The sequence below is a fragment of the Acanthopagrus latus genome, chromosome 14, assembly GCF_904848185.1.
Source record: "Acanthopagrus latus isolate v.2019 chromosome 14, fAcaLat1.1, whole genome shotgun sequence".
NCBI lineage: Eukaryota > Metazoa > Chordata > Actinopteri > Spariformes > Sparidae > Acanthopagrus > Acanthopagrus latus.
This window is the reverse complement of record NC_051052.1, coordinates 6,542,345-6,557,883: the sequence shown is the minus strand read 5'-3', so window position 1 is coordinate 6,557,883 and position 15,539 is coordinate 6,542,345. Positions and strand designations below refer to the sequence as shown.

General features: G+C 44.4%; 1 protein-coding gene and 1 non-coding gene across 6 annotated transcripts in view; one reads left to right on the top strand and one right to left on the bottom strand.

The window, feature by feature from the left end:
* The window catches only part of rerg (RAS-like, estrogen-regulated, growth inhibitor), a 40,076-nt gene extending 25,714 nt beyond the window's left edge, over window positions 1-14,362 (bottom strand). Inside the window, exons 1-2 of one of the 5 annotated variants that reach the window (XM_037122019.1) lie at window positions 14,182-14,362; window positions 5,487-5,642 (exon numbers count right to left, since the gene is read on the bottom strand). In XM_037122019.1, the coding sequence (XP_036977914.1) occupies window positions 5,487-5,547 (61 nt within the window). In that variant the 5' untranslated portion in view covers window positions 5,548-5,642; window positions 14,182-14,362. Of the gene's footprint in view, window positions 1-5,486; window positions 5,643-10,609; window positions 10,726-10,932; window positions 11,004-11,116; window positions 11,235-14,013 lie in introns of those variants that run through there. The other 4 variants (XM_037122018.1, XM_037122021.1, XM_037122022.1 and 1 more) reach the window with 4 other exon arrangements.
* Window positions 14,363-15,213: 851 nt separating this feature from the next.
* On the top strand, window positions 15,214-15,285 carry trnaq-uug. The gene has a single exon. It is a non-coding gene; the product is annotated as a tRNA-Gln (tRNA).
* Window positions 15,286-15,539: the final 254 nt, after the last annotated feature.

Sequence of the window (15,539 nt, the reverse complement as noted above, 5' to 3'; positions counted from 1 at the left end):
GACATAGTTTGTTTGACAAGTTACGAGTGAGAAGCGGAGTGCAGAGAAACCACAGTAATAGTGAACGGCTCAGACGACCGCTATAAAAAGAGATGAAAACATTGGCCGTCGGTCCGTTCAGCAGCCCTGTGTTTGTTTTCGTCGCTGCGTCTGGCCCGGCTGCCCTCCACATGACTGTTTACATCATGCTCCCGACTCGCACATATCATCGGGCTGATTCCCTCCCCGGCGCTGGAGGTGGAGAACGGTAGTATTTCTGAGGCAGACGCCGCTGGCTCGCACCTTTGTTATTGTTCTGCTTTCTGGCCGTCGGACAGGCTGAGGGGAAGAGGGGAGGCGGAATGTTTTGAGGAGCGACGAGATGTTTTACGAGCCGACGCTTCACACCCCGTAAAGTAAATTTCCCAAAAGGCCACGAGGCCGTCTTTCGAAGCACACCATGAACGTGTAGGTGTGCCGGTGTTTTTAGTCATAAACCGGTGGATTTTACTAGAATTACTTGATGATGGGTGATCACTTGTAAGCTTTTATTAGTAATTATTAACTTGTACTTTTAAAAATTCTATCTGAAAAGAAAAAGAAGTCACCGCTGCAGTTTGGGATCCGCTTTTGAGGGTGTAAGCTTTGTTTTAAGCTCGTGCGTTGCTTTGGTTTTATAACTTTAAAGGTACACGGTGAAGTTTTTAACCACTAGCGGCGCAATCGAGCAACTGATCCACTGATCGTTAGCTAGCAGCAGCAACACACATGAAACGCAGCGATGCACCAACAAAGAAGACAAAGAATGCGAGCAAAGAACACCATGAGTATTCAAAAATGTCAGCCATTTGCAGGACCACAGCCTTGTTTAACAGAAAATTCAGGGCGCTTTTAATACTGCGAGCAACGTTAGCAACCAGCTGGCTATTTAAACACCAGGTTCAACACTGAGCGACATTAGCATTGAATCTGAGTCGTGTCCAAAGTCCAGTTCTCCGTCTGTTTTTTTTTTGTCTCTATTTTGGTCTCAACCAACTCCAAAACTGTAAATTTATGGGCTGTAAAACACCCCAATTTTTTAGCCTCATAGTCGAGGCTAAAAAGATCAGAGGCGACTGCGGAGTTGGCCAATAATTCTCTCCAGGTTTGTCACTGCGCGCGCCATCATTCTCATTACACATATTCGTTTGATCCATTGCTGAAACAAAATCATACATCAGTTCATTCGTCAGCTTCAAATTTCAGCGCCAGCAGCTTTGATGACAGCACACCTACAGTATTCCTGTCAGGTTTCGTAATGTTTATATGGACGCGCAAACTTTTCCATTTCTGGATAAACAATCACCGGTATTAAAACGGATCTTTCCGCAAGAATAACATTAGAAAAACTCTGTTAATAAAACAGCCAGAACACTCATCATTATTGTAAAACTTTCAAACACTCAGAGGTGCTGTAAACAACAAGAGGGAAGCAAGCGGCTCCAGGCTTTTACACAGATTCTGGATCTTTACGGTGCAGCACAACAACTAAATTATAATAGATACAGTCATGGGACATAGTAAATTACTCAACCTTGCCACTGAGTATTTCAGTTTATGGGATCAACCCATCATGTGTGTTTGTGTGTTTAGCAGGGACCAAGTTGGGGGTGCAGTAATTGGACAAATGTATCTTATTTCCTAACCCCAGTTTCCCTCCGCTGAGTCAATAAACCAAAGTGCCAGAACAGCCACACTTAAGTTAATACACTCTGCTCTTCATTAGGGCCAGATCGCTCTGCGGGAGTCCAGGTCAGACGGGCAAAAAAAAAAAAAAAGACAACAACTCCGAGTTTTTTTTTAACACCCAGCAGGGGAACATACAGCTTCTGGATGTGGAGGATCGCCACTTGTACACAATGTTGTGGTGGCAGACAATTCACCATAACAGATAAGTTTAACATTTTATCGAAAGGTGGATATTTTAGCAACGATATGGTGGAGAAATAAACACTAAATATCAATGTATTTAACAAGTTGAAATAATAAGGTTAAACAATGATTTGCCTCACTGCTACAAATATATTTACACTTATTGATAGTGTTATCTATTTTATTAATAGTCCGGTTCATAAAATAGTCTGAGTAAATGTGACGTACCCTCTAATAAGCAGCCAGACAATGTATACCTGTGTGTCCGAGGCTTTTATTGTGAAAAGTACAAAAACAAAAGGAGTCGTCTCTTTGAGCTGCAGTGAGTGGAATAAAAGCTTGCCGTCTCATTTCCAAATACAGAAATACTGAAAATGGAAACAGTGAAGCTCAAAATTAGTATTTGTAAAAACAAAAAAAAATACTTGAGTAAATAGTAGTTGCATTCCATCACTGATTATTCTGTAACTGTATCTCATGTATATTGTATATTATTGGTTATCGGTCCCCTGGACTAGTAATAATCGTTATCGCTATCAGCCCTGAAAAAAACACATCAGTCAACCCTGATTTGAACCCTGCACAAGCCATATTTGTAAGTTCAGCTTCCTCCATCTTTCTAGACAACACAAGATGTCTTCAAATGGTTGGCTTTCTTTGTACAACCAGTGGTGCAAAGCCCCATGATGTATATTTACAGCAAAACAAGGCAGACAAAAGCAGAAACATCTCAGAAGCTAAAAGTAGCATTTTTTATGTGATGAGATTATAACCAGTGCTGTTGATTAACTTCATGCCGTCTGTCCGCCTGATTTCATCAACTAATCCTCTCAGCACTGTCTGCGTCTGTTAGATTTAACGTAATTGGATTTTATTTATTACAGTAAAACACTTCAACACCTCCCGTTTTAAGAGGGTCAGGGTTCAAGTAGAGAAATAAGCAGGAGTTGAATATGTTGCTCAGGGACACTTGAGTTCTGCTTGAAGCCCAGCCTCAGAATGTTTAGATACAAGGAAAAAAACCTCTTTATCTTGAATGGACGAGCAGTGAGAACAGATTCATGAACTGTGACCACTCCAACACACCACGCGGTTCAAAGCAGCCTGTAAACTCTGTCAAACGTCATTGCTGAGCTGTTCCTCTCCGTCAGATTGTGCTTGATGTGGGAGTTACGGCCCGAGTCCCCAGTGTTTTCGCCCATTGAGGATAAAGCTGATTAATTAGCATGTGTGGGTTTTTCCACAGAAGGGCTATGTTTAGATGAGAGCCGCTCATTGTTGGAAGGATGACCGGGTCTACATGTAGCTCCAGAAGTGACGACGGTGACGACAATCCTGCAGTGTGTCTGGTTTTTGCTCGGTGTCCACGTGACAATCAAATGTCCACATTTAAAGGGAGGCGGCTGCCAATGAAGAGATTTCCTTCAGGCAGTAAATGAGAAGTTTATCACGAGAATTAGACCACGAGTGGGGCCGAGAACTAGAATATGGACATCCTCATCCTGTCTTCCGACTATCCCCAGACATTAGGTCAGGAAATTTGACTGAACTTTCTGGATGTTCCTGTTTGAAGGACAACATGAAAAATTCTTAATTTCTCCAATGCTTTTGTTGATGACCAAAAGTAGACCAGAACTAAAGATGCCTCCTTGTGTTTTGTTAAATTGCAAATGATATCCATTTTAGTGTGTCAGAATCTTTACATTACTAATGAGGTAATAATACCAAGTCAAATATTCATTTTTTCCTGAATAAACACGCTGTTCTCAGAGGAAAATATCGTACACTGTTTGAAGTTAGAAAGGTGGCAGGGTCCGCCAAATATAAACAAAGCAAAACAGTATGAAATTGTGTTGTCCTTGAAGGTCAGTTTGTTTATTCCGTTTATTCAGTCATTAAAATCAGTCAATGAAGATCTTTCTCTTCTGGTTAAAATTTCCTCCCCACAACTACATGTTGCACCTTTAACATGTCTTCAGACCACTGATGCAGTGACATTTGTAAGCGGTGGAGTTAGAAGGCTGGCGAGCCACTGACCACAGTCCAAGACTGGGTTCCAACATTTGTAAGCGTGACACCAACAGATATTATTAAGGAGCTCTCGGGACAATTTCAAGCCGTGTTCCTGATGACGAAAAGCTGATATTTTACACGACACGTCGTTACTTTTCCAGCCGTGGAACATGATGTTTTCCAAACCCTGACCAAGTGGCATTTGTGGCTAAACAAAAACAGGAGCATAAGCACAGTGTAGTTACAACATTAAACAGAAAACTGAACATAAAAGCACAAAGAAATGTAAAGCCTCAACATATTTGTGGTTTGAAACGTACATCCACGTATTCAGTGCTGAGGTCACAGAGGAGACTGTATCTGCTCATGACGTGTATTTAGACTTTCGAAGTATCATGCGATATGATTCACTTTCAACTGGTTATCTGTTCTTTGCTAAAAATCCTCAGCACTGATTGCTTTAGTGGTTCTGCTGCTGTGAGACCAGACTGAGGAAAAACATCGTCTTTCAATTGTTCAAATTCAATAATGATTACTAAGATGCTATCTTTAAGGGGAAAACGTGGCGTGACCTACAATAAACGCCTGAAGCCTGGGCAATAATCTTATTTCTAGTATTTTCGATGGAGAACATGAGGTCAGCAGCCACAGAGCAGCACGTTACAGTAAAAACTAGAGGGGGCGGCAGTGCTAAAAGATCAGTGGAGATGATTATCAAGATGACTGACAGATTCTGGAGAGGCAAACTCAATTGAGCGGGGAGGAGATGGGCGGGGCTAACGGCGCGCCTCTTACTTCAAGGAAAGAAGCCGCCGGCTGGAGGTTCAAGGTCGGTTTCAGACGCGCATGTCAGACACCGTCAGCCTCGCAGCCGCGTTTTACAACCGCACTCCTCTCAGCTGAGGGTTACGATCTCCTCGGTCGTTATACTTTCCAGCACAGTACTCGCGCTGACCTCCTCAGGCATTTTAATGGCCTCCTTTCGACATGGAAGCATCTTATCCAACAGCTGATTGCGACGCAGAAGCGCTGCGTCTTGATTTGCAGCCGACAGGAAACATATGGTCTGCGTTAGCGCGTCGGCTACTGGGGGGAAAACACACAAGGGCGCCGGCCGAGGCCGAGCCGCTGCAGCTTATAGAGGAATGCTGAAACCAAGCGATAATGACTCAACTGAGTTATCTGTGGGAGTGAAGGTATTTGAGCCAGACCAAAAACAACCTCCTGCTGTAGTGTTGACTGGGCAAACAAAGCGAGAACGGGGAAGAAATTACTGCGAGTGTAAAAATACTGACAGGACGGTGGTGGCAGCGTTAAATGAGGCGGAGAGACGCCCGTGAAACCTGCAGACACCGTGTTACAGCGCGGGCTGGAAATGGAAATAAGATGGAAATCCGATGAATCAGCTTGTTTTGCAACTTACTTTTAGGGGGTTTTTTTTGTTCTTGAGAGAGAGAAACTGAATTTAAATGACAATAACCACTCATAACTGAAGACTTTATCAAGCCCTCGAGTGAAGCCGCAGTAAGAACTTGACTGTGATAGACACACACACACACACAAATACACACACGGCAGTTTACCTGACTTGCCCACCCCCGCTCTGCCGAAGACGGCCAGCTTCACCTCCGGGCTCTTGGCCATGACAGCAGCTGCGGTAAAGGTGAAGATCAGCAAACCAATCAGTGAGCTCCGAGGTCAGCCATCCATCCTCACATCCACGCGGGAGGAAGCAGCGTCTGAGGGAAAACGTTTGTTTGTTACGTAATTGTCGTTATTTGGACATTCATTCTAGATTCTGCATCTCCTTTCTGTGCTGTCTCCCGAGGTATTTCTACCTCTTGCTCAGCAAAGGACACATGAGTCACGCAGTGACTTCTCAGCACGCCGTAGGAGTTCAATAAATAGATATGTCAGTGAATTGTAGTATGAATAAAAATAAGGTCACGCTACAAATTAGTTTTCCAGTTTAGCAGGAGCCATAATTCTGGCCTGGCTCTGTTCACTGGCGACATATATTTCTAAGTGAAGGAAGAGTTGTGGACTTGCAGGACTTTGACACTTCAGCCCCTAAAATAACAAATAAGGTTTGGTTAAGCACTTTTTTTTATGTTCACATTAATGTGGAACAGAGAAACCTTTCGTGAAGAAAAAATACAACCTCATGAAAGATCCACTTAATTTTCTTTATTAAAAAGGCGCCCACACTGTGTTTCACTTGCGCTGCACTTTGAAATACAAGCCGTGTTTCCATCAAAGTGTTTTTTTCATGTGCGTTTTGAAGTATCGCATTAGAAAAGGTCAATGGAAACGGCAAAGTAAAATAAAAAAAAATAAAAAATGGTCACTTGAGGTGATTTTTTGACTTTTTGTGCTTAATGGGCGATGGGAACACGTTTTTCAGAGAAGTTCTGATGTAGTGAGCCGGTCGCCGGATCAGCTGTTTCTGCCACGAGACAGTAACTCAGGTAACTCAGTAACAGGTTTGTACCTTCCAGAGACAGAAGGGTCATTACGTCACTCTTGGATGTGTGCCAGACAGGTGTGGTGCCAGCAGTATGGAGCTCAATGGAGAGACACACTAAAACCCAATATATCTACATCGTGTGACTGCTAATGAAGACACACCTCCAGAAAATGAAAGACGAAACTTCCATAGACTTCAATACATCTGGCACCGTAGGCCGGCACAGACACATCCTTTTTTTTTTTTTTTTAGGTTTCTTGGTTGTCTGCCATCTTTTACACAGTGCCCTATGAAAATGCTGGCGTTTTTTTTTTTTCTTTTTTGCTGCATTTCCCCCCAAGTGACCACGTCGTATCCATGTCTAACTAACACATTCATAAGAACAGCTGGTTTTGTTTCCAGTTTGCAACCTTCTACTCCACTCTTTATTACAGTCCCAACTTCCGACAAAGCCACGCCTTGTACAGCCTAGTTAATTCACTCTAGACCTGTCGATGAAAACATTTGGAAAAGTTGGATCTCAGTCCTCTTGACGATTAGACGGCAACACAGCCAAACACGGGAGGTATCCTCGCTGCCGGCTGCAGATTTAATCATCCTCCAGTAAACGGCTGCCTGTTCGTCCACAGCAGCGAAGAGGCCGAAAATGATAACTCTCCTGTTTTAAAAACACTGAAATGAGCAGTACCAGCAGATGGTTTTTCGGGGAGTTGTTGACCTCCTAAGTGGTGGAGTTTTTTTGGTGCAGGTGTGTGAGAGATGTGAAAGTAAGATGGTGCAGAGGACAGAGAGAGAGAGAGAGAGAGAGAGCGGAGTAAAGCACAAACAGAGCTAAAGTCAGCGGTTCAAAAGGAAAAACACGACTGCAGCCCATTAAAACAACCAAGCACAGGTCTGTTTGATGAGAAAACAACCAGCGTCGAAGTTATCTCAAAAGGGTAATTGATTCTAAACTCGCGCCCCACACACACACTTGTTTTCCTCCCGGCCGCTCTTCCAACTTTTCTGCCTAAAAACAAACAGACGGACAACGAGAATTTAATTGAAATCTTTGGCTTAATGACTCCGGATGAATCCTGGGAGACGCCGGCTCAAGGAGGGTCCGCGTCCGATTAGCAGCAACGCTGACTGAGATAATGCGACAATAAACACAGGAGGCCGAGGCGCATGTTGTCGGCTGAACTCGTACAGTGGAGGCAGCAGCCTCGCAGGGAAGGCTGTTTGGATGTGAAGTATTTTGAGCACGAATTTGTTCAATTCTGCGTGAGCACTTTGCCATCAGAGGTCTTGGATCTTTTTCTTCAACTACAGATGTGAACATATACAGAAATTTTGCCTTTTAGTTTTTTGCTAAGTGCAGATGATGCCACTCTCAGATCTACGTAAAATATAAATATAAAGTGATGTCCAACAGACAGTTATCTGATTTTAGCATACCGACTAAAAAGTTGGACTTTGTCAGTGTCGGATAGAGCCAGGCTAGCTGTTTCCCACCACCATCTGTAATGCTTCAATCCATTGCAAGTTGGAAGTTAATATTTCCAAGTCAGTATTCCAATGTGTCCCAGTACATTTGCTTGGGAAAACATGGACGCCCGCAGCAAACGGATGCTTGTATGGCAAGAAAGTAAACTTATCAAGCACCTGTTTCTGATTTCGAATGACTGTTCCATTTCAGTTTTCCATGTTGGAGGTCGTTTTTTGTTTTGTTTTTTGTTTTTCTGAGTTCAGTCTTTTTGAGTGCAGTGGAACAACAGTTCTTGTTTGTTTCATCCGTTATTTTTATTGGCTGTATTGTGTCCCGGACTTAACCTCCTGGGGTCAACCGCGGGTCGCCGTCGAGTCTGTGGAATCACATGGTTTGAAAAGATGCGCAGGTGAACTTCACTGGGCCACCTTCTGCAGTGAAGGTCGACCTCGGGGCGCGCTACGAGACACTGAATGAAGAGAGGAGGGGATAAATGCCAACTGCGCCAGTGCTGCTCCGACTCAGATCACGGAGTAAAATACTCCCCTGTGAGTAAAGACTTCGGACTTTGGCCTCTTGAAAAATGTAAAAGCCAGCCAGGATTAAATGTTAATTGCATGACGGTCAGGATGAACGCTGTTTACCTCTCTTCAACTGGCTCAAACTTTAATACCATAATAGATGCCAACGCATCTTTCAGTTTCCTCTTGTCAAACAACTCTGACGGAACAGAAATGTCTGATATACTCAAGGGCTCCGAAACAATATCAGGCTATCCAAAGCTAACAGCACTGCCAAAATGGTCCGATGTATTGTGTTACAAGCAATAATGAAACATTCTGTCAGTGATCAACGGTGACAGAAAGCTGGCAGTTGTGAGGGCCGACCTACAGTGTAGCCCCCCTGAAACATGTCAGCCGTGTTTGCGAGATGATCCGTCATCAGCGGCTGTTAATGAAAATCTAACCGTGCACTCATCCATCTGTTAATGGCTGAAGTGAGATATGGCAAGTAAAATGGGTGAGGACTAAAAACAGATGTTCGGTACCCCCCCCCCCCCAATCTGAATAAATAAAAGCAGAAAAATGTGTTTGCGTGTGTGTGTCAGAGCCAAAAAAACATGTTTGCCAGCTTCACACTGGTTGAAGTTATGAAGTGGCAAACGTCCAGCGCTTTCCTTCCTTTGCTACAGCAGCAGCACACACACACACACACACACACACACACACACACACGGTTTTAGGCTAACCTTTTCCCTTTTGTGCCAATGCACACGTGTCCATATATGGTGTGGCTGTGTTGCCACTCAGTGTGGCTCAAAGCGGAGGTCGATCGTCCATCTCTGTCTCTCTCTCAGCAAGGGTCATCATGGCAGCCGTCAGCGTCTTTAAATATTTTCTTTATAATCATTACTAATGTGGACTCCGCCGACCAGACAGCCCAGTCAAAACATCGGGTGATATTGTAGTCATGTTGCAATGGTAATAACTGTGACGTTTTGCTCCCGTCTACCTAATTTGAGGTGTATTGAGCATTTATGAGATGGTTTGATAGTGTTTTACCACCTGTAGTGAAACAATCGTCAATCTGGCAGCGTAGGACACAACCAGGGCAAACATTTTGAAGCCTTATCCTCCTCCCAAGACAGAAACAGAGACTAGGTGTTTGCATTTGATTGACAAAACCCTCCAGTTTGCGTAAAAAATACTTAACTATCATGTGCTTTGCTTTGTCACCATGTATCCTGTATACAGCTACAAATGCGAGCGCTAGCCAGAAGAACATCTGTACGACAGGAGGCGGAGGTGCTGCTCACACTCCTTTTGTCCACAGGGGGCGCCAGAATCCACAAAACTAAACTTCCTTGTAGGTGCTTTAACTTATTACTTCTTTTAACCTCAAGCTAGTAGTTTTAGTGCATCCAAACATCCAAGATTCCGCTAACTGATGGTCGAACTGTGGGTGGCCACTTCTTCTCCCTCTGGAGGAATCTTACCCAGCGTACTTGCTGCCTGGATTCAGCCTTCAAAGTACAATACACCTTAACCAATGACTGCAAACACTGATAAGAAAAGAACAAGAACGCCTGCTAACTGCCAAGATATACCCGATGTAATTTAAAAAAAACGTATGTACCACAATCAAACTATAATTATAAAAATGCAGGTCCACGCAATTTCCTGCATTAGTCAAGCTTACGGCGGCTTGTTTGAGCAGGGAGAAATGCTGCAGATGCCTGAATCTGTTTTCATGTTTACCTTTAATATCAGCGGGTCCATGCAAAGTGTTTGCACAGAGCCGCAAGGGTAAACCACAACAGCAGTATAAGAGAGGGATGGAGTCTGAGGCTGACTCACCCTATAGGACAGAGAGTCATTAGTGCAATATGCGGTGTGGAAAGTAAACAGAATATGAATAATGTAGTATCAGTACCTAAACGCTTAGTACGGCTGCCTTGTTTCTCATTTATTAACCACGTGTCCATGATTCCTATCTGTTCTCTACCTCGCACATATTGCTGTGCTGGACACACACACACACACACACACACACTCCACTGCAGTGTTCCCCTCGCTCAACCCACGCAGCCGCAGGGAAACACCAGAGAGAGAGAGAGAGAGAGAGGGAGGAAGAAGAGGAGCGTGCAGCAGTGTCTCCCCGCCGACACGGTCGCTCTTCTCCACACTTCACCATTTATGGCCTCCACCCACTCCATCCACCATCCTGGCTCTCTCTCTCTCTCCCTCTCTCTCTCTCTCTCATGCACACACCTCAGTCATGTAATGAAGTCACAGGACGAACAGCTTCAGTGGAGGCTGAGGCAGCTGATTAACTCAACACATCTGGAACTTTGTGCTGGAGGACGGAGTTCGACCGGCTGCAAGACCTGAGACAGTTAAGACACGAGAACACTGTGAAAATAAATAAATAAACTTTGCACATTGCCCCACTATCAGCCAAAATACTACACTGTACTAAGGATATTATGAGGGAAAGAAAATGTTGAAGACGTCACTAAAAAAGCGGCCGGTCGTGCATTTAAATGGGCATTCCGACATCTCGGTAAACAGTGACGCGCTTGCTTGCCACCAACAGTATGCATGGAAGATAATCGCCTTCATCTCGTCTGCATCCAGCGCAGAGACGGACACGCCGCGACGGGTTTCACCGAGCTGAGCACGAGGGCTGGAATGAGGGAGAAACTGTTAGCGTGGCTCTGTCGAAAAAAAGCAAAAACAAACAATCCCCCAGACGACAACGCCGAAGCACGGACTTACATGCTGTTTCTTGTCTCGGCACGTCACCGCTTCTAAAAAAAACACGATCAAACTGATATTGATCTTCTCAGCTGAGAAGAGTCACTAACGGTGTCTGTCTGCTTCAGTAGTGTGGAGTGGGGATTTTTGAGGGGGTTTTTTTCCTGAAAACAGCTGCCTGGTGTGGCTGGAAACCAGGTTTGAGAGTCATGAGACTGAATCAGCGCAGTCATGTTTTAGGTTGTAGAACCGAAACAAAGAGCTGAAAGGTGCTAAAACGCTCGGCGGAGCTGAAGGGAGCTGCAGAGTCTGGTGATAATTCTCCGCCGGTTCTTCACCGGAGAGGCCAAACATCCATCCGCCCTGATGTGAAAATATCAATTTCAGCGGCTTCAAGGTCTTCGGCAAGTTCTCCAGTGAAAGGAAGGTTTCGAGTGCGATGCTTCATTTTGCCAGACAGGATGCCTGTCTCTCTCTTTATCTCTCTCTGCACATTATTAACTATTATCATGAGTCAGACTATTCAAAACAAGTAGTCTGATCCGCAAGAGAGAATTTGATACGCCTACACGCCTACTCAGTTTGCCACGAAATCACACACAAAACAACGCGCAAACTATGTCGGCGCAATATGAATCAGCGCCAACGTGTGCAGTGTGACAAAAAGAAGCAAAAGACAAACGTATGGAGGAAAAAAAAACAGGACAAAAACAAGTTTCAACTGTGTCAAGTAATAGTTAACTTGTTATATGACACCTAAAGTAACAGTGCTCATACGGATTTTCGGAGCGAAGGAAAAAAAAACTGAATGAATGATGAATTATCCTCATAACTCAAGTGTTTCTTGAAACACGTGAGACTGACAGACCCTATTGCCTTCTATGCTGTATCCTCTTTGGCCCTCTGCTCTCTAAGGGACCCCATCCAAACTGTCAAAACTGGGCATGTGTATCTTTTTTTCTTTTTTTTTTTTTTCCGTCGTGTGCCCAGCTGGCTTTTGTGTCATTTCTTACCCTGAGAAACATATCTGGGTAGTGGTGCTGCGGTTGAGGGAGATTACAGACCTCTGAGCTCCAAACCATGGGAGGAGACCTGCTGCACCACAGGCTATAGAAAGACTGCAAACCGCAGGCCTGTCATCAAAATACATACAGTCAGCTGGTGCGCTGCCTCTGGAGGGAAAACCAGCGAAACCAGTGGGAAAAACACCACTAAGCTGACCTACTGAAACAGAACAGAGTGGGTCTTGGAAAAAAAAAAAAAAAGTAAAAAGTTCTGGGTAAAAGTGTGGAGTATATCTTGACTTGAATTTCGTTTCCAGCAGCTGTTAAATGAAACGTAATTTACCGTGGAAAAATAAAAGATATTTTCCTTTTCTCTTTAGCTGGAAACACTGCCGGTGTTTTCGTCCAGAGGTGACATGTCTCTGTCAGACAGCCCTCATGACTGATAGCCTCTGGACCAGTTCGGCCTTGTTTGATCAGATTTTTTAAAACATCTTTATCACAAACACTCCTCCTGAGAGGGGTTGTGTCCTCCTCTACTGTCGGAGGGAACAAAACAAGCTCTTAAATGACTCATCCGAGGTGGAAGAAGTATTACTGCGGTATCACCATGAAGGAAAAAGGGTGTCCGCACATTGTAATGGCTGTAAAGTAATGACGCCATCAGTTTGGCTGTGGAGTATTGTCTATCACCCAGCACAACAAAAAAAAAAATCTCCTGGGAAAATGAAGCAAGCCTCCTGGCACCATTTCTATCTGCTTTCATGTTTCCTTTTATAGACTAATGAATGAATATGGTGTCTTGTCCTGTGCTGCTGGTAGCCACTAATGGGAGATGACCTGTCTCTGCAGCAGCAGTGTAAACAATAAAACCCCTCGGAAACACTTTAAGTGACAAGTAAAATATGGTGTCATTGAATACCAAGTATTTATTAGTCAGAATGGCCCCTTCTGTTATTATTGTATTATTGTTATACCATGTATTTAAGTGTCAACAGTACATCATGCATCATGTTTTTAAGATGATGGTGCATGTTAAATCTTAATCTACAAAGTAACTTGTATAGGTTGAGCGTATTAAGTAGCATTGAATGGAAAGAACAACTACCACAGCACTGTGTACTTGAGTAGACGAACTTTACCACCAATGTGAGTCATTAGCATTGCACTTAATTGGGACCAGTATACTAAATGCACTTCGTCTCGACGTGTGCATAAGCCGGGGGTTAAAAGTTTCTCGCCTCTTTTGTTTCTGTGGCCGATTTCACGTCTGCGTCTCCGGGGGGGGGGCACCAGGAGTCTCCTTGACCCCCCTTGGCAGGCACCCATGTAGGATGTGCTGCTGACCGACCCCAAATCCCTTTGAGACGTCTGCTATTATGCAACACTCGGAGCTGCTGGTGAATGCCAATTACATCCTCGAATCCAACAGGGGAGGATGGAGGGAGACCAGGCAGCAGAGTGAGATGCAACTGGAGATGTGACTGTGCAGCAGAGAACTCTGTGAGTGTGCTTTAACTAACCTATTTCCTATTTGACTGACTTCTTTTTTTTTCTTCTTTTTTTTTTTTAAATGTGCTATTCACCTTGCAAAACATTTTAAAAAACTGCAGAATGTGACATTTGATTGAACAGCAGAGCCAGACCACGTCCATTTAAAGTCACATCAAACCCAAAACACACACACAGGAACCTGGTGTGACACATCATGGGAGGCTGCTCCACCTCAGAGGACACGGTCTGTACATGACCTTCCTCGGAGGTTCTCACTCTGTTCATTAAATAACCAGACCTGCAGGCAGCCCGACCACAGGTCCGATCATCCCCACACCTCCCGTGTTGCAGTGCTGTCTCCGGAGGAGGACGGGGGGGGACGCACCTCGCATGAAAACAAACACCGGCGGCAACACTCACCAGCGACGGCTCAAGGCAGGAATAACCCTCCCGGTGATGGAACGCCAACAACAAAAAAAAAAAAAAATGAACAAAATTGAAAAATAAATAAAAAATCAGGGAGAGGACAGAGGAATAAAAAGGAGGAAAAGTTGTCAGGTCCGCTGATCAGAGAACGATGTGTCTGACCTTCCCAGACGCCGGACGGACAGATGGAGGGGCGGCGTGGACAGATCCGGTCCGGACAGACCCGAGCAGCAGCTCCGACCGAGATGAATGAATCCCTGAAGCGGAGGGTCAGTGGGAATATACGGAGCGGAGCAGCTGGAGTTCCCCGACACTCTGCTGCCTCTGACCGGACTGCTGCCGCTGCTGCATGCCGCTGCAGCTCCGCACCGACGGGCCCGCAGCGACCTCTGGCGGCAGGGAGAGGCAACGCAGGCCCCGAGTTCAGAGGAAACCCGCCCTTTTTAACACCACAATGCATGTTAAAATCTGACGCAATGACTTTTATTTATTTATTTATTTATTTATTTTTAAGAATGAGGCTAGATGAGAAAGATGCCACCATTTAATTCAATAACGCACTTTCAAAGTAATAATCCTGATTTAGAAAACTATATTTAAAAAAAAACTTAAATCCACTTCCCTGAATATTTTTGTCAATGATGTAATTTTTTTTTTTTTACTATCATTTCAAAATCAGGTTTTTGTTAGTGGGGTATTAGCTGTTTCCCTCATTGAGATGTGATCCTGGATAGCGTTCCTTTAAATGCTTGACTGTAATAATGAAGTGGCACCAGCTCCTTCAGTACCTCTGAAATTTACCAAGCTCACACTTCAGTCGCTCTGCAGCACGGTCAGAAACCAGTCAGAGGGTTGAGAGAGTGGAGATTAAGGCATCAGCACCAACACCTACGTCAGTGATTTAAGCTAATGACCGAGTAGGAGTTCCCATTTTAAAAACCTGGAAATGAGCCAGAGGGAGCGTGACAGCTGCTCAATGGCGCATGTAGCCGAAATAAACAAGTTTGACTTCCCACGACAAAATTGCTGTTTATAAATGCACTTTGACAAACTGAACTCAACCAGTTGGGATGGTGCAAACGGTGCAGTTGTGACACCACCAGGTGTAAACAGGGCCTTTAGGTTTGCCCTGCTGGTTGAGGAGCTAAGGCTCAGTTACATTCCATGATATCATGTGAGTGTCACCTATGTTATGGTTCCATGGTGTAATGGTTAGCACTCTGGACTTTGAATCCAGTGATCCGAGTTCAAATCTCGGTGGAACCTGCTTTAGGATCAGTGATTCATAAAAGACCTTAAAATCAAAAGCCTGCTTGCAATGATAAAATAAGATGCGCACAGTCTTACTTGGTGGCCAGAATAGGAGACTTTAATTGGTTAGGTTACCAGCTTAAGAATTATGAATATGTCTACCTGCTTTTATGGCATGCCCAGTTGCCTCACTGGACTGATCAGCCTGTGATCCCTGCTTCATTTCATCATCTGGGTCGGTACTCAGGGTGTTTGGGGGTCCAGTCTCC